Consider the following 19184-nt stretch of genomic DNA (forward strand, 5'->3'; position numbering starts at 1 on the left):
GCTGTAATTAATGTACAGCCCCTGCATTTACTTGGTGTGAAAATGAGAAACCACAGAATCCATCCTCAGGGCTGTTAATGGTGGGATTAGAACCCACCATCTCCTGAAAGCAAGCTCACAGCTAAATGGCCCTAACCACACGGCCAACTCCCTCAGTTTAACAATTTTTTCCAACAGTACACAAGTTATTCTCTGTTAGGCATCAATTGTTTCCTGAATTTTTCTTGTTGCTGGCTTGCTTGTTTGTTTTACTGTATATTTGTTCAAGATGCAGTACACATTGCCTCAGCACATACTTTTAGTGAAATTTTTTATTGGATTACAAAGTCCATCATAGCCACACAAAGGGCGTTCAGGAGAGAGTATACTGTGTGTGATCCTCCTAAGCGAGACACAATACTGGCTATAGTGAAAAAGTTGGAAACAACTGGGTCTTTGTTGAGTGAGTCTGGCGAGCATCACACATCTGATTTGGCAGACGTGGCAGATGGTGTTCAGACTCATTTGCCTCGATCTCCTAGGAAATCGTTACTTGGTTTATCTCAGGAGCAACGAAGGTAAAGAAACAGCGGCCATACAAGATCCCGTTCACGAGTTTGCAGGAGCCGGATAAGGAAATACGAGTCCGTTATTGCACATGGTTCTTTGATTTTACTGTCCAGCTACCAGAAATTCTGAATGTCACGTGGTTCCATGTGACTGGTTACATGAATTCTCAAAATACCCACATTTGAACTGCACATATCCCACACTGTAATTATGAAAGACCCCTACACCCACAGAAGGTCGGAGTTTGGTGTGCAGTCTTGGCAATCCAAATAGAGGATCCATTCTTCTTCTCAGATACCATGACCACAGACTGGTAAAAGGACATTTTCCTGCAATTTGCTGTACAATTTGATGACATTGAGCTAACTTGGAGTTATTTTCAGCAAGATGACATGACTTGCCACGCATCAACTGAGTCTCTCACTCTGATCAGCAGCTTCTTTGAGGACAGACAAAACCACGGGACTTAACAACACCAGATTATTTCCTGTGGGGTTATCTCAAGGCTAAAGTGCATCAGAATTGACCTTGAACAATTGAAGATTTGAAGACCAACTGCATGACTGAAACCAATGGTATACAGTAGATGAGGAAATGTTGCATTGATCTGCCAGAAGCATGGAGCAACAGTTATGGCTGTGTGTACAGGAAAATGGAGGCCATTTCCCACATCTGCTGTGACAGTAAGTAAATCTCCCACAGTTTCTTCATATTTTTAACATAGTTGCATCTTCCTCTCTGCTACCCGACAGAAATAAGGTTGTTTTGAAAAGCGTTTGTTTTATATAAATCACCCTGTATTATACTGAAATGAGTCTTCTTTCTGTAAGTGTATAACTGCAATTACAATGCAGTTTTCAAGGAGGTTCACGGTCTCGCTATTACAGGTGGCACACATCGAATTGAGATTATAGCCTTCAAAGACCACTGAAAGGGCTTTATAATAGATCCGACAATCAGATTCGAGGCATCCGAAGCACAATCCAATGAGGTGGATAAGGAAAAGAAAACAGCATATGAACCATCCATCCCATTTTATCAACAAGAATACCAGCTGGATGATATTGAAGTCATAGGATTAATGGTTGGCGCTAAAGGAACCATTCCTCTCTTTTTCGTCCAGTTCTGCAAATCATTTAACTTCTGTCAGGCATTAATAAAAGAAATTGCAGTGAGTGCCTTGAAATATTCTGTCCAAATCCTGAAGAACCATATCTTCCAAACATTTTAAAGCAACAACATAAAGTATGTCAAATATGCTAACCAACTCACAATTACTTTTAATATTCATATTGTATTTTTCTATACTTTGTACTTGGGCAATCTCCAGTTGAGGAAAGTCAAAATAAATAAAATAAATAAATAATAAATTATTGAGGTGCATCTTAAACAAGGAAACATCTACACCAATGGAAAGGGGGCGGGGAGAGAGAGAGAGAGAGAGAGAGAGAGAGAGAGAGAGAGAGAGAGAGAGAGAGAGAGAGAGAGAGAGTGAGTGAGTGTGTGTGTGTGTGTGTGTGTCACATACTATATTCTAGCTTTATTTCTTGTGTGCAGTTTCCATCTCATTGCTAAAGGACCTTCATATGTGTATTTCTGTAAATCTACACATCTACGTTAGGAATCCGGTTTGAAATTCTGTCTACAAATGTTTTCGTATTCTTTATTTTCAGAATTATTTCTTCTCTGAGCAGTGTGTGGCGGAGGAAATGCATTGAACTTGGAAGTGGTCCTGTTGAGGAAGAATGTGTGAATTGGAAATCCCTGTGTTTATCAACACTGAAACTTGTTGAAGGAATTCATAACGGAACAGCTTTTCGACAACATGATATTAAAGCAACTTGTTTATCACTTGAACATATTACTGGATTGGATTATTGCAAAGGATTTTTAATTGGCTGTAAGTATATAGGCCTATTTGATCTGTTGACACACACATACACAGTCTCTCTCTCTGTGATAATTGGACCAGATATCTGAAAACTAAACCTAACACATGTAGAAATTACTCGATACACCACTTAATGAAACCAAAAGTTGACATTATTTATAATAGAATCATACATTTGAGTACCCCTTATGTAACATGATCAAGCTGTAGGAGGCATTTGTTTGTTGCAATAACTTGCTCTTAGTAATATAAGAAATGCACAGTGTCAAACCACATAGTGTAGCCTCAAATTAGTTCTGTTCACAGTTCCCTCTCTTTTTACATTGTCCAGTTACATAAAAGCATGTATAACCCTCTGTATGAGCTGTATATAATGAAAGAAATGAGGTTTCTGAACGCTTGGAATTATCTTTTGCATGAGTAACACTTAAAATTTAATTAGTTATGAAAGTGAAAGCAGGAATAGAGTGGTAGTCAGTTGTAAAGTGGCAGTCATTCAGGTCCACCTAGTGAGAAATGATAAGAGTTTCACTTGTGATGGAATGACCTTGGGATCTGGAAGCAGTATTTTGTATATGCAAGTCTGCATAAGCTGAGTTGGAGTCCACCAAGGATCTCCACCCTCACACCTTCTGTTCATCCTCTGCATAGACACAGTAACAGCTGCCGTCCATAAACCGCACACATCTTATACGCTGACGATGTGCTTCTTGCCATTCGCAACCTTCAGGATATACTGTAGAGGACTAGACTGTGAATTGGAAAGATTGTTTGAGTATTAGTGGCCTCAGACTAAACCCCAAGAAAACAGAGCATTTGCAGTGCGACACACAGACCGATGGTACCATCAACATAGAAGGCCATAACCTTGCAAAAACTACACATTTTAAATACCTCAGTTCATTATAACTTTGGATAGTGGGACGCTTATGGACGTGCGAGTAAGAGTTAATGCTGCATGGCTAAAATGGTCACCAGAGTGCTGTACGACAAGAAGGTACCTAACCTTCTGGAAGGGAAAGTTTGCAAGTCCATGATTCACCAAGTGGCTCATTATGGTTCAGAGAGCTGGCCAGCCACAACAAAGCACAAGTAAGTCCTCCATGTAATGGAAATGTTGCATTGGTCTTTGGATGTTACAAGGTTTGGCTATTGGGGAAGGTTGAATCTATAAGAAAGATAAAAAGGAGCAATAAAAATCCAGATACAGAGGAGGCTTTAAAAATGGTTTGCAGTTGAAATCAATTAAAATAGGCACATGTGACTGTAGTCCAGTGTTCACATGCAAAGTGGAGGAAATTACTAAGAAGGTAAGTCATTTTGGATTCAGAACTATATCATTAAAATTAAAATAATTGTTTAAGAAACATCCAGCTTTCTGATTGAGAAAAGCTATTTTGCATGTTCTCAGCCCTTTGTGTTCTCTTCCAGGAAGAAAGATATTGAGTACTGCTTTAGTTGGGTACAGTTTGCAGTATTTGTGAAACATGGTCTATAATTTTCATGTGAGCCATTTGATTGCAATACAGCTTCTTGATGATCACATCTTTACTCTCAAATTCAATACATTTCAGCTGACATACAGTATAAAGATATTGTGTTTAACATTGTCAAAAGCCTCTTCATAATCAAAGAAGCAAGCAAAGACACTTGTTGGTCAAGACATTTTTTACTCAAACTTGAATAGACATCATTGTATGTTGGCCTATCTTAATCATGATTGCTCAGCATAACATAGGCCTACTTGTTATTGGATATTTATTATTATATTACCTAGCAAGATTTTCTTCTTTTTTCTTTTTAAGGTGCTGACAACCTAGTGGGAGTGTGGAGGGCAGAAGATTATGAATTAATATCACTATTCTCAGTCCTTCATCGTATTTCATGTGTTCAGATCTGTGATGGCAAGTTGTTGGCTTTTGGTCATAGTACGGGACATATAACTACATGGCATCTGAACACAGATAGGTATGATGCCACTCCATTTCAAGAATATCGCAGCCATGCAGGAGTTATTATGTCTCTCAGTGTGTGTTCTGAAATTGACTTAATGGTTAGTGGTGCCTCGGATTCTCTTGCTAAAATCTGGTGTGTCAGTTCTGGAACTCTCTTGCGAACATTGTTTGATCATAGTCACTGGATTGTTCAAGTAACTCTCCTTCCATTTTTGGACAGTAAACCTAATAAGACTCTGTTTGAGAGGAGACATACATTATTAACGATGACGAGAGACCATGTGCGAATATTTTCATGGAAAGCAGACTCCGAATGTAAAAGTGTGTATGGTGACATTAACACAATAGATGAATCACATTTAGTGTTTCCACTGAAATCTGTTTTACATTTCTTCACTCCTGGGTGCCATGTAAATGCAGGGAAAGTAATTTACATTAATCAAACTATGGTAACAGAAGAGGAAGCAGGAAATGCAGAAATTATATTCAAGAGTTTAGCTACACAGAATGTTGTTGGTAGAGTGAAGTTGTTTACCAAAGTACGAAAACTTTTAGCAGTTGGTGATAAATTTGCATTGCTGCTGTTACCCCAGGGTCATGCATTCTTCAACTTACGAATTGTGGAGTTATCTACTGGGAAGATGATTGGTGGATGTTATCTCCCACATTCAAGGTATTTTGACTGATGTTTCTGATCATGGTTGTGAAAATACCATACCACTTTTTCCAATATTAGACTAAAGCTTTAAATTTTCACTATTTAGATATTTCCTATTGATAAACTATTAATGGAAACAAATAGCATATTTGAAAAGGAGATCTGAATACACACTTCTGCTATATAAAAAGAAAGTTCAAATATCAGAGTAAACATTTTCTCTTGTGATTACCTCCATGCTTTCGTACGTAGAAGTATAGTGTACTCAGATCCTATTTCCTTAGAAAGCCATGAATTTAGGGGCTGTGATTTAATAAAGTTTGTGATTTTATTACTTTGTCCAGCACAACTTTCAAAGGAAGTGGTAAAGACTTAGCAACAAGAGCATTGCAGTGAACGAAACATTGGTCATATAGAATATTAGCAAGATACCTGTGCTTCGCTATGGCTTTAAAATGAATGTTATTATTCAAAGTTTTACATTTTGGAGAGTCCACTGTAAAATACTCCCTCAGTTCGTACATCAAGCGGTTTGGGGGGAATGATTATTTATTTTATAATCTGTCACTCACTTGAACCCCGTACGGAAGAATTTGAATGTTTTAAACCATATCTGATTTAACATCTAGGTCGTAAAAGCGACCCCCTTGTGAAATTTTGATTTTGCACGTCGAACAGTAATGGAGGAATTAATACTTCTTTAAGAGGTGAATGTTTTGAAATATTTATTAGCATCTTTTTTTGCTAATTGTTTTACGTCACACCGACACAGATAGGTCTTACGGCGACGATGGGACAGAAAAGGGCTAGGAGTGGGAAGGAAGCGGCCGTGGCTTTAATTAAGGTACAGGCCCAGCATTTGCCTGGTGTGAAAATGGGAAACCACGGAAAACCATTTTCAGGGCTGCCGACAGTGGGGTTCGAACCTACTATCTCCCGAATACTGGATACTGGCCGCACTTAAGCGACTGCAGCTATCGAGCTCGGTTTATTAGCATCTAGGATATAGAAGACAACCCTTCATACAAAAAGTTATGTTCGTGCCTGAAACGGTTTCGGAAGATTGGATATTGTGTTTTCGAGGGGCAACTACCATCTAAACCTCTTAGGTGAGAAATGTTTTGAAGTATACGCTATTTTACACCTAGGACATAAAAGAAGACCCTTCTCGTAAAATTACAACACTGTATGCCAAACTGTTTTGGAGGGATGAATAATTTAGTTACGGAGCTAACCTCATTTGACATTTTAGTGGTAGAACATTTAAAAATATTTCATATTTGGATGGTGTTATGCATCAACTGACCAAGCGCCAAAATCGATTTTTTTTAGATTATTGCACCATCTGGTAGCGAAAGGTGTAAACTTTACATAGGTTATGGTTCGGACTTTTATTCTCAATATGATTTCGCAGGAAATGCATTTTGACCAAACGCCAACCTCACAATCATTAGATTGAAGTTTTGCATCAAGTGACCAACCACCATTTCTGAGTCTGAATTACGCATCAAATGACCACACGACACGCGTGCAGTCACTTGGTCGTATGATGCTAAATGTGGATTCCCGTGTCGCAGATTCACGAGCAGGTTTTCTTCCTTGTTACACAGCTTTCGAATTTGCATTGTTTCTCCGCAATGTGTCATCATTGTAGTTAACCTACTCTTTCTCTATTCACTGAAATCCGTCATTGTGGTAATAAGTACTTAAGTCTAAGAACATAGCAATGGATCGTTATCCTCATATATCACGGTCTGAGCGAATTCTCTTGTTAGAATCAGATGCTTCAATAATCTTCTGTTAATTCACAAATCAGAGCTTATATGTATTGTTTTATGTATTTAAAATACGTTCCTATCTTAGGAGTCCAAATATATTTTAGAGGGTTCCATCACACCTGCAAACGCTACGCCCATTTCAATAAACGCAGATCACTGGCAGTCGACGAACAGCTTCATAACGCTGAGTTCATTGACAGATGACCGAAATTCTTTGGTTACATTATGCGAATTTGTGGTAAGTTGATGTGGCCCGTTACCATTACACCTATTAGATATCATATGTCACGATACAATATCCTGTTAAACACACTTGTAAATTTTTTTTAAATGTAGTACTTAATCGTTTAGCATAAATACATGCTATATCAGATTACTGTTGACAAGAGATAAAATAAAAACAACCAAACTAACTACAAACAAAAATCTTAGTACATAACAAAACACGGCAAAAATAATCACTTACTAAGGACGAGATTTGAAGTCGACCTCCTGTAGGCCCTTCTGTAACTAGAATAAGTGAGGAGAGTTTGTAATAAAGTGCTGGAAAAGATACACACACGGATAATAAAATTTAAAAAAATAAAAATCAATTGGTCACTAACACAAAGAGATGTTCCAGTTTTTCTAGGCAAGGTAACTCTTATTTTCTTGGTAATGCTTGTTATACTAATATTTCATTGAGAAGTAAATGGGCAGTTGAATAAAAGAAGCACTGAGCATCAATAGCACTCGAGTGGAAATTCGTTCACGTTGATGTATTTTATTTTTGATAAACACAAACATTCACTGTTCATGTTCAGATTCTTCTCTTGGTGAAAGTAAAAGATCTTGAGGAAGTCTACTTTTAATCCGTCGTGGAAGTGTGGATCGTTTTCCAAGGGCGAAGAACACAGCACCAGGCACATTTTGGAGTTTCTTGAAGAACGTCTTGGCGTGCATTGAAAGCACGTGTTCCAAAGTGTCTAACTGAAGTTCACGATGTAACTGTTTGTTTCGGACGTACCAAGGAGCGTTGGTGATGATACGGAGAACTTTGTTTTGGAATGATTGCAGGCGTCTGATAGTGGTTCGAGCCGCCCCTCCCCAGACTGGACAGGCGTAGGTGAATAAAGGACGGAGCAGTGATTTGTAGAGAAGTAATCCACATTCAAATTTGAGGGAAGATTTCCTGTTTAGGAGAGGATATAGTCTTCTTAGTCGTGCATAACTTAGATTTAATTTCTGATTTATATGGTATTTCCATGATAAGCGACGGTCAAGGAATACTCCCAGGTACTTCACGGCCTTGTCGTTAGGCGTCCATTGGATGCCTGTTCCATTTAGGAAGATTGGTGGTGGGAGAGGTGGACGTCGAAGAGTAAAGATCATGGTTTCACATTTTGGTACATTCAGTGAAATTCTACAGTCATCTAACCACGTTGATATAGTTTGCAGAGTGGCACACTTGTTAATAAGGAATTCAAAATGTGTATGCACGTTTCCTAGCTTTCCCTAAAATGTTTTTTTGTAATCGATGAAAATAATACAACAGAGGAAGCTGTTCCAATTGATAAGAAACATGCAACTGAAGGTGTAGATCCCACAACATTCTCTCCAGCAAAAGTTAACCAACAACACTTGACTGCAGTAAACGAATTTCAGGTGTGTTAAATGCGTTACTAAATGTACTTAAATTTTCATTGATCTATTTAAGTTCGTCGCCGGCTTCAGAATGAAAATGGATCAGCTCTACATGGTCTACTCACTCCGTTATGGCCCAATGGAAAACCAGTTTCAGAAGCGAAGCTGAACGACCTGCGCTCCCTCATGAAGCGAATTCCCAATGATGCTAAGCCTTTCTATAAGGACCTGTTTAGTGAACCTGGAATAGACGATGATATAGATGGGTCTGATTGTGGAAATATGGATTTTGAACTCGAAAATTCTTAAAATCCTGCATTATGTTACACCAGTGTAATTTCTATACTATATTCTACAATTCATGTTTTTCTATGTCATGTTGTATTCTGTTATGTATAACTTAATCCTGAACTTAAATAAGGAATAACATTAGTTAACAAGTATCATATTTTACACTGCACTGAATTTTTGAAAGTCCATTCGATCACTAAATGACAGTTTTATTTGTTGGTCAAGTTATGCTAAACAAAAAACTAAGGTAACCGCAATAAAGCATCAAGTGACCAAGCGCCATTATCTCAGATTACGACAATATACTTCAAATATCCCTAAATTTTATACATTAAGAAGAAAATTTATGTTTCTGTCTTCATTTTGGTATAGAATACCTCACATTTAACAGAAAATGTGAATTAATACAAAGGATTTTGCGTTTGTGTCAATATCTCAAAATCTACTTTTGGCGCTTGGTCAAGTGATGCATAACACCATCCATTTCACACTTAGGATGACAGATTCCCAATTCCATCCTCTTCTCTCCACGTCTTCCCTCCAGCTGGTCTTCTACCTGTTGTTCTCTTTTTCAAATAAGCACATGGTAACCTTGTTCTATTTATTTGTTTAACATGCCCAAACCATTTAAGTCTAGATGCCCTAAGTCTTTCTTCCATCGATTCATTTAGACCTAGGTTAGATTGGATCTCAACATTTTTTACGTGATCAAGTCGTGTCTTTTGGAGGGCAGTTCTAAGAAATTTCATTTCACAGACTTGAATCCTACTACAATCCTTTGATGTTAGTGTGCAGGTTTCCAGAGAATATGTAAGGATGGGAATGAAATATGATGTGTACAGGGTCATTTTTGTTCTTTGTGGGACCTTCTCATCCCATGGTAGGTGTCTAATGATACTGTAAAAGTTAGAGCCTTTGGTTACTCTGTTCATTATTTCTATCTCAGCTCTATTATTTCTAGCCACTATGCTTCCTAAATATCTGAATTGGTATACTACTTCAACTTGGTGGTCCTGTATTTTTATGTTGCATTGTGTATTATGTCTGGTGATTTTCATTGCTACTGTTTTTGTTGGGTTCAGTTTCATTCCATAATCATCAAACTTCTTACACCATGCATTCAGATTATTTTGCACTCACTTCCTTTACACCCCCCTTAAGTTGTTCCCTCACGCCCCCCCCCCCCCCAACAAACAAAAAATGTTTCTTTATTTTTAAAGGAGATTATAAGGACCAATTTTCATGTCTGTAACATCCTTCATTTTTGTGATATACTTATCCTTATACAAATAAATAAACTCATTTTTCAATTAATTTACCCAACCTTCATTGGATTTTCCAGAAACAAAAGAATGCATGTTTCTTTATTTTTAAAGAAGATTCCAATTACTTTTTTTTTTTTTGTCTGTAACATAGTCAGTTTTTCAAATATAAGTATTCTCATAAAAATAATTCAACCCCTTTTCAGTCCTTTTTACACCCCCTTGTAAGTGGATTTTATGAAAACAAAAAATATGTTTTTACTTTTAAGGAGATTCCAAAAACCAATTTTCCCATTGTAATATCTTCAATATCTTCAGATTTTGAGATAGCAGTATCCTAATAAAAATAATTCAACCCCTTTTTCAGTCCTTTTACCCCCCCCCCCGCAAGTGATCTTTCCGAAAACAAGAAGTATGCGTTACTTTATATTTAAAAGAGATTAAAAGTACCGATATTCACTTCTATAAGATGTTTCGTTTTTGAGATATACTCATTTTAAAAATTCACCCCCTTTGTCAGTCCTGTTCATCCACCCCCACCCCTTAAGTAGGATTTCCAAAAACCAAAAATATGTGTTTCTTTAGATTTAAAGGAGATTCCAAATAAAACTTTTCATGACTGTAACATCTTCAGTTTTTAGATATAACTATCCTCAAAAAGGTATTCAACCCTTTTCTCACCTTTGTTCACCCCCTTAAGAGGATTTTTCCATAAAACAAAAATATACGTCTTTCCTTATTTTTAAAGGAGATTCCAAATACCAATTTTCAAGTCTGTAACATCTTCAGCATTCGCTGTATACTGTAAGTATCCCAATAAAAAGAATTCAACTAAGTTCACTTCTCTTCACCCACCCCGCCCCTTAAGTGGATTTTCCATAAAACAAAAACAAAAAACGTGTTTATTTTTAATGGAGATTCCAAATACCAATTATCATGTCTGTAAAATCTTCAGTTTTTGAGATATAAGTATCCACATAAAAGGAATTCAACCCCTTTTTCAGTCCTTTATACTCCCCCCCACCGAAGTGTTTATACCGGAAGCAAAGAAATATGTGTTGTTCTAATTTTTAAAATAAATTTAAAACACCAATTTTCACATCTGTAATTTGCTAATTTTTTGATATAAACTATATATATATTCCCATTTCAAAATTTACTGCCCCCTTTAAAATCTCCCTTCATTGGATTTTCAGAAAACAAATTATGTGTATTCCTTTACTTTTACAGGAGATTCCAAATACCAATTTTGTCGTCTGTAACATGTTACGTGTTTGATATATACTCATTCTAAAAATTCACCCCCTTTGTCGCTCCTGTTCACCACTCCTAAAGTAGATTTTCCAAAAACAAAAAAATGTGTGTTTCTTTATTTTTAAAGGAGGTTCCAAATACCAATTTTCATATCTGTAACATCTTCAATTTTTGAGATATACAGTAAGTATCCGCATAAAAGTAATTCAACCCCCTTGTCAGTCCTGAAATGTTTTATCTGAAAACAAACAAATACATGTTACTTTTATTTTTAAAAGAGATTAAGAATACCAATTTTGACGTCTGTAACGTGTTTAAGTTTTTTTTTATATATACTGTATATATGCTCATTTTAAAAAATTACCCCCTTTAACACTTCCTCTTAAGTGGATTTTCAGAAAACAAATGATGTGTGTTCCTTTACTATTACGGGAGATTCCAAATACCAATTTTCACGTCTGTAACATGTAACGATTTTGAGATGTACTCGTTTTAATATTTCACCCTTTTTGTCACTCCTGTTCACCACCCCACAAGTAGATTTTCCAAAAACAAAAAAAATTGTGTTTCTTTATTTTTAAAGGAGATTCTAAATACCATTTTTCATGACTGTAACATCTTCATTTTTGAGATATAAGTATCCACATAAAATGTATTCAACCCCTTTTAAACCTTTTTTTTTTCATGCCCTTTAACAGGATTTTCCAAAAACAAAAAATTTGTGTTTATTTTTAAACCACATTCCAAATACCAATTTTCATGTTTTCAAACTGTTCAGTTTTCGAGATATAGATGCACACATTTTTAAAATTCACCCCCCTTTTCAACCCCTTAGCAGCGGAATATCCAAAAAAAGTCCCTTAGTGAGTACCTACATTGTAATATGAATGTATACCCAAAATTTCATTTCTTTATGTCCAGTAGTTTTGGCTCGGCGATCATGAATCAATTAAAAGATATATATTTCATTATGATAGATCCGTATTGAACAGTGATTACAATAGTATTTAAATAATATATTATTAGGGTCCTCCTTTTCAATATAAACTGTACAATGTTTTAAATTACATATTATGTTCCGGGACTAGTTTCGACCTAACAGTAGGTCATCATCAGCCTAAAGCAAATTATACACAAATGTATCAAAGAAATTAAACAATGTAAAGACACAAAGGTCTTAAAAATGTACATACTGTGTAAGAAATTATGATAAGATTCTAGAGATGTGCTGCACTACGTTAAAAAATAGCTCTATGGTAGAGATTCATAAAAAATCCAGTGTGCCGTACAACATTTAAAAAGTTGTTAAAGAAATCCTTAAATTGCTAGTCAAGGAATTCAATATAGGCTGGCTCCTTAAAGATGCTGCTTTCCATTCAAAGATCAACTGAGCCGAAGTCACGCTGTGTTCTCAAGATATTCATAAAATCAGTACACATGGATGCGAAGCATGATGATAGAAAGGCTCTTCTGTTTTTAGAATCTTGAAGGATGATGATTGTTGCGCATGGAGGCTTTATACATAATAGTAAATAAAGGTGGTTGGATTTCACAGTTCAGTGCGGACCGTACAGTTGACATTGAATAAATGACAGCTAAGATAGAAAGAGTTAAGTTAGGGGGAAGAATATATTTAAATGAAATATGCCATATGGGAATTACCTCGTGTTGTAACAAGCTGAGTGGAGCTGGAAATGAAGCGTGGATGAGGAGTGGAGTGGGTGAGGTTCAAACGAAGTCTTGTGAAGGGCATGCGGGGAGAAAGAGAGGAGAGAGGAAGGAAGGGAAGCGGAAAGAGAAGAGGGGGGGGTGTCAAGACGGGGTTGAGGGATACGGGAATATAGGAGATTAAATCCTTGAGGAGGTCCGGCGTGGTATCGTCTTGGGTGCCTTGGCGGTACTGAACCCGCGGCCGGACTGCATTCGTAGTCATTGCCCGGTCAGGACCCGTTTCCAGCGCAGTCCGCACATTTTGACGACGGTCCAGATTATTATTATTATTATTATTATTATTATTATTATTATTATTATTATTATTATTATTGATGTTCTGGACCCCGCAGCAATACGCAAGACCGTTACTTGGCGGTAAATTACATATGCTGCCATTGTCATTGCTGACAATGTGACCAGCACCATTGTCGCGCGTAGGCAAGTGTGCGGGATTTCTTGCGATACGAATTATATACTTCCGTGCATTATTGACCTTATTATAGAGATGAACAATTGCATGATCAATTTCATTCCTATAGTTTATTTCAAATGTGTTTAAATTTGTATTTATATGCCATGAGAATCTACTGTAATCTAACTTTAAGTTCTCCAAAGGAAAAGATGGCTCTTGTAAACAAACCCAGGAAAGATTTAAAATAATCGGTTTATGATCAGAATCAAGTACATTATGAACAGTAAAATCAATTGGTCTCAACTTCTTTTTCACCCCATCGTTGTTAAGTTGATTTATCCCTCCCCCCACCCCAAAAAAAAAAAAAGGCGTTTGTCTTTATGTTTAAAGGAGATTCCAAATACCAATGTTCACGTCTGTTACCTTCAGTTTTGAGATAGATAAATAAATAAATAAAGTGGAGAATTAATTTTTTTCACTTCCTTTAAAACTCCTCCCATTACGTGAATTTTCCGCAAAAAATACTTCTTTCTTTGTTAGTAAAGGATCTTCTAAAAACCAATTATCACGACTGTAACATCTTCAGTTTTTGAGATATGTGTCCTATTAAAAAGAATTCAACTCCTTTTCACCCCCACCCCCTAAGATGATTTTCCCCCAAAAATGCATTTTTCTTTGTTTTTAAAGGAGATCCAAATACCAATTTTCATGTCTGTAACAACTTTAGCTTTTATTAGATGTAAGTATCCTCATACAATTAACTCAATTAATTTTTCAATTCTTTCACACACCCTTCATTGGATTTTCTGAAATCAAAGGAAACTTTTAAACTTTTAAAGCAGATTCGAAGTGCCAAATTTTCACTTCTGCAACATCTTTCGTTTTTGAGATAACAGTATCTTCATACAAATAATTAAACCAATTTTGCAATTGGTTGGTTGGTTGGTTGGTTGGTTGGTTGGTTGGTTGGTTGGTTGGTTGGTTGGTTGGTTGGTTGGTTGGTTGGTTGGTTGGTTGGTTGGTTGGTTGGTTGGTTGGTTGGTTGGTTGGTTGGTTGGTTGGTTGGTTGGTTGGTTGGTTGGTTGGTTGGTTGGTTGGTTGGTTGGTTGGTTGGTTGGTTGGTTGGTTGGTTGGTTGGTTGGTTGGTTGGTTGGTTGGTTGGTTGGTTGGTTGGTTGGTTGGTTGGTTGGTTGGTTGGTTGGTTGGTTGGTTGGTTGGTTGGTTGGTTGGTTGGTTGGTTGGTTGGTTGGTTGGTTGGTTGGTTGGTTGGTTGGTTGGTTGGTTGGTTGGTTGGTTGGTTGGTTGGTTGGTTGGTTGGTTGGTTGGTTGGTTGGTTGGTTGGTTGGTTGGTTGGTTGGTTGGTTGGTTGGTTGGTTGGTTGGTTGGTTGGTTGGTTGGTTGGTTGGTTGGTTGGTTGGTTGGTTGGTTGGTTGGTTGGTTGGTTGGTTGGTTGGTTGGTTGGTTGGTTGGTTGGTTGGTTGGTTGGTTGGTTGGTTGGTTGGTTGGTTGGTTGGTTGGTTGGTTGGTTGGTTGGTTGGTTGGTTGGTTGGTTGGTTGGTTGGTTGGTTGGTTGGTTGGTTGGTTGGTTGGTTGGTTGGTTGGTTGGTTGGTTGGTTGGTTGGTTGGTTGGTTGGTTGGTTGGTTGGTTGGTTGGTTGGTTGGTTGGTTGGTTGGTTGGTTGGTTGGTTGGTTGGTTGGTTGGTTGGTTGGTTGGTTGGTTGGTTGGTTGGTTGGTTGGTTGGTTGGTTGGTTGGTTGGTTGGTTGGTTGGTTGGTTGGTTGGTTGGTTGGTTGGTTGGTTGGTTGGTTGGTTGGTTGGTTGGTTGGTTGGTTGGTTGGTTGGTTGGTTGGTTGGTTGGTTGGTTGGTTGGTTGGTTGGTTGGTTGGTTGGTTGGTTGGTTGGTTGGTTGGTTGGTTGGTTGGTTGGTTGGTTGGTTGGTTGGTTGGTTGGTTGGTTGGTTGGTTGGTTGGTTGGTTGGTTGGTTGGTTGGTTGGTTGGTTGGTTGGTTGGTTGGTTGGTTGGTTGGTTGGTTGGTTGGTTGGTTGGTTGGTTGGTTGGTTGGTTGGTTGGTTGGTTGGTTGGTTGGTTGGTTGGTTGGTTGGTTGGTTGGTTGGTTGGTTGGTTGGTTGGTTGGTTGGTTGGTTGGTTGGTTGGTTGGTTGGTTGGTTGGTTGGTTGGTTGGTTGGTTGGTTGGTTGGTTGGTTGGTTGGTTGGTTGGTTGGTTGGTTGGTTGGTTGGTTGGTTGGTTGGTTGGTTGGTTGGTTGGTTGGTTGGTTGGTTGGTTGGTTGGTTGGTTGGTTGGTTGGTTGGTTGGTTGGTTGGTTGGTTGGTTGGTTGGTTGGTTGGTTGGTTGGTTGGTTGGTTGGTTGGTTGGTTGGTTGGTTGGTTGGTTGGTTGGTTGGTTGGTTGGTTGGTTGGTTGGTTGGTTGGTTGGTTGGTTGGTTGGTTGGTTGGTTGGTTGGTTGGTTGGTTGGTTGGTTGGTTGGTTGGTTGGTTGGTTGGTTGGTTGGTTGGTTGGTTGGTTGGTTGGTTGGTTGGTTGGTTGGTTGGTTGGTTGGTTGGTTGGTTGGTTGGTTGGTTGGTTGGTTGGTTGGTTGGTTGGTTGGTTGGTTGGTTGGTTGGTTGGTTGGTTGGTTGGTTGGTTGGTTGGTTGGTTGGTTGGTTGGTTGGTTGGTTGGTTGGTTGGTTGGTTGGTTGGTTGGTTGGTTGGTTGGTTGGTTGGTTGGTTGGTTGGTTGGTTGGTTGGTTGGTTGGTTGGTTGGTTGGTTGGTTGGTTGGTTGGTTGGTTGGTTGGTTGGTTGGTTGGTTGGTTGGTTGGTTCTCTTACACTTAACCACTGTAGTGATTTAAGTGGATGTCAGAAAACAAAAAATACATATTTCTTAATTTTTAAAGGAGATTCCAAATACCAATTTTCACGTCTGTAACATCTTCCGTTTTTGAGATATCAGTATCCTAATGAAAATAATTCAACCCCAATTTCAGACATTTTTGCCCCCACCCAAGTGGTTTTTCCAAAAACAAAAAATACATATTTCTTTATTTTTAATAGAGATTAAAAATACCATTCTTCATTTCTGTAATATGTTAAGTTGTTGAGATATACTGTAGACATGCTCATTTTAAAATTTCACCCCCTTTTTAGTTCCCCTTAAGCGGAGTTTCCGCAAACAAATCACCTATGGGTTGGTTTTTTTTCTACAGGAGATTCCAAATACCAATTTTTACGTCTGTAACATTTTACATTTCTGAGATATACTGTACATATAGTCTTTCTAAAAATTCACCCCATTTGTCACTTCTGTTTAACCCCCATTAACTGGATTTTCCCAAAACAAAAAAATATGTGTTTCTTTATTTTTAAAGGAGATTCCAAATACCAATTTTCAGGTCTGTAATATCTTCACTTTCTGAGATATAAGTATCCTCATTAAAGGCATTCAATCCATTTTTCACCCTTTTTCACCCATCCTAGTGTGATTTTCCTAAAACAAAAAGATGCATGTTTCTTTATTTTTAAAGGAGATTCCAAATACCAGTTTTCAGGTCTGTAATTTCTAGGATATAAATATCCTCATTAAAGGCATTCAACTCTTTTTCACCCTTTTTCACCCCTCCTAATGGCATTTAACAAAAACAAAAAAAATATGTGATTCTTTATTTTTTAAAGTAGATTCTAAATACCAATTTTTACATCTGTAAACTTCTAAAGTTTTGAGATATAGATGCACTCATTTAAAAAATTCAGACCCCTTTTCACCCCCTCAGCTACAGAATATCAAGAAATCGTCCCTTAGCGAGCACCTACATTATAATACAAATGTATCCTAAAAATTTCATTTTTTATGTCGAGTAGTTTTGGCTCAACCGGTCAGTCAGCCAGGACACGTTATTTTATACAGATAGATTAGGATTTACTTCACATATTTTAGTTACAAAGAGTTATATAATGTAAGTAATTGTCCTTTGCTAGACAGAAGAGACACAGTGATGACAACAGATCAGACAATGGAGTTGGAAGGTATACCGTCAATGTGGAAAATTGACTGGGCTCTAAGCAGGATGGAAAGAGGTAAAGCAGCAGACTTAACGAGGTGACTCTAGAAATTGTAATAGCCCCAGGACAAATAGGTATGCATTGGCTGAATAGATTGGTTGTTTTTCTTTTTACAGTTTGCATGGGGCCGATGACCTTCGATGTTAGGCCCCTTAAAACAACAAGCATCATCATCATCATCATTTTTACAGTTTGCTTTACATCGCATCAACACAGATAGGTCTTATGATGACAATGGGATAGGAAAGGGCTAGGAATGGAAAAGAGTGGTCGTGGCCTTAAACAAGGTACAATCTGGTATGAAAATGGGAGATCACGGAAAACCATCTTTGGGGCTGCCGACAGTGACGTTCAAACCTGCTATCTCCCGAATACAAGCTCATAATTGCATGACCCTGCAGCCAACTCACTCGGTAGTAGATTATAAAGATGTTTATTCCCTTAGGGAACCTGGAATATTTGTTTCAAGTAAGTAAATTTATAATACCACTATAAATTTTCCAGTTAACTTATTCCTGCTTGCCAGCGTTTCGCCCCAGTATGCTAAGTTGGGCTCATCACTTGGTAAATAGCACACCTACCAAGATGCATGGTTAGTGCATACCGTGAAGACCACTGCGTAGGCTACTTGGAGCCACCGGCAGTGCCAATGCACAATGAGAGACTTTGTCTCATTTTCAAGAATTGATGCCTGCCTGGCCATCAGATGATAAAGATGTTTATTCCCATAGAGAATCTGAAATATTTGCTCCAAATGATTGATATAGTTGGTCCGTTATTGGACATTATAAATTTTCCAGCTAACTCATTCCTTGTTGGCAACGTTTTGCCCCAGTGTGCTAAGTTGGGCTCATCAGTTGTTAAATAGTACACCTAACAAGACACATGGCTAGTGCATACCATGAAGGCTACTGCGTAGTCTACTTCTAGCCGCCGGCACTATGAGAGACTTGTCTCATTTTCAAGTATTGATGCCTGCCTGACTATCAGATGATAAAGATGTTGATTCCCATGGGGTACTTGAAATATTTGTTCCGAATTAGTAAGTTTATAATACCAATATAGTTGGTCTGTTATTGGACATTATAAATTTTCCAGCTAACTCATTCCTGGTTGTCAGCGTTTCGCCCCAGTTGTTAAATAGCACACCTTCCAAGACTCATGGCTAGTGTGTACCGTAGAGGCCACTACTTAGGCTACTTGAAGCCACCGGCAGTGCCAATGCACTATGAGAGACTTTGTCTCATTTTCAAAAATTGATGCATGCCTGGCCATCAGATGATAAAGGTGTTTATTCCCATAGGGAACCTGAAATATTTGTTCTGAATGAGTAAATTTATAATACCAATATAGTTGGTCCGTTTTTGGACATTATAAATTTACCAGCTAAGTCATTCCTGGTTGCCAGCGTTTCGCCCCATAATCTGTTTAATTTTTATTTGGCTGAAGATGGCCTCTCATCATCATCATCATCATCATTTCCCTTTATCCAGCTGTAGCCTGGTAGGGGCAAATATGGTTCCTCTCCACTTTCTTCGGTCTTTCCACCACTCCTCCTCCAACACTGTGTCCCAGTCCAGGTTTCTTTCTATAATGCTGCGTTGGATGGTATCCTTCCATCTCAATCGTGGTTGTCCACGGCCTCTCCTTCCTTGGATTTGCATTTCCATCACCTTTTTTGGCATTCTCTCGTCGCTCATTCGCTTTATGTGCCCAAACCATCTTAGTCGGCTCTTCTCTA

General features: G+C 38.0%; 1 protein-coding gene across 1 annotated transcript in view; it reads left to right on the top strand.

Moving 5' to 3' along the window:
- LOC136879580 (F-box/WD repeat-containing protein 2) overlaps window positions 1-19184 on the top strand; it is a 67655-nt gene that overhangs the window by 31072 nt on the left and 17399 nt on the right. The window contains exons 3-4 of the mRNA XM_067153245.2: window positions 2223-2449; window positions 4246-5068. Of these exons, the coding sequence (XP_067009346.1) occupies window positions 2223-2449; window positions 4246-5068 (1050 nt within the window). The remainder of the gene's footprint in view (window positions 1-2222; window positions 2450-4245; window positions 5069-19184) is intronic.

Source organism: Anabrus simplex, chromosome 1, assembly GCF_040414725.1.
Source record: "Anabrus simplex isolate iqAnaSimp1 chromosome 1, ASM4041472v1, whole genome shotgun sequence".
Taxonomy (NCBI): Eukaryota; Metazoa; Arthropoda; class Insecta; order Orthoptera; family Tettigoniidae; genus Anabrus; species Anabrus simplex.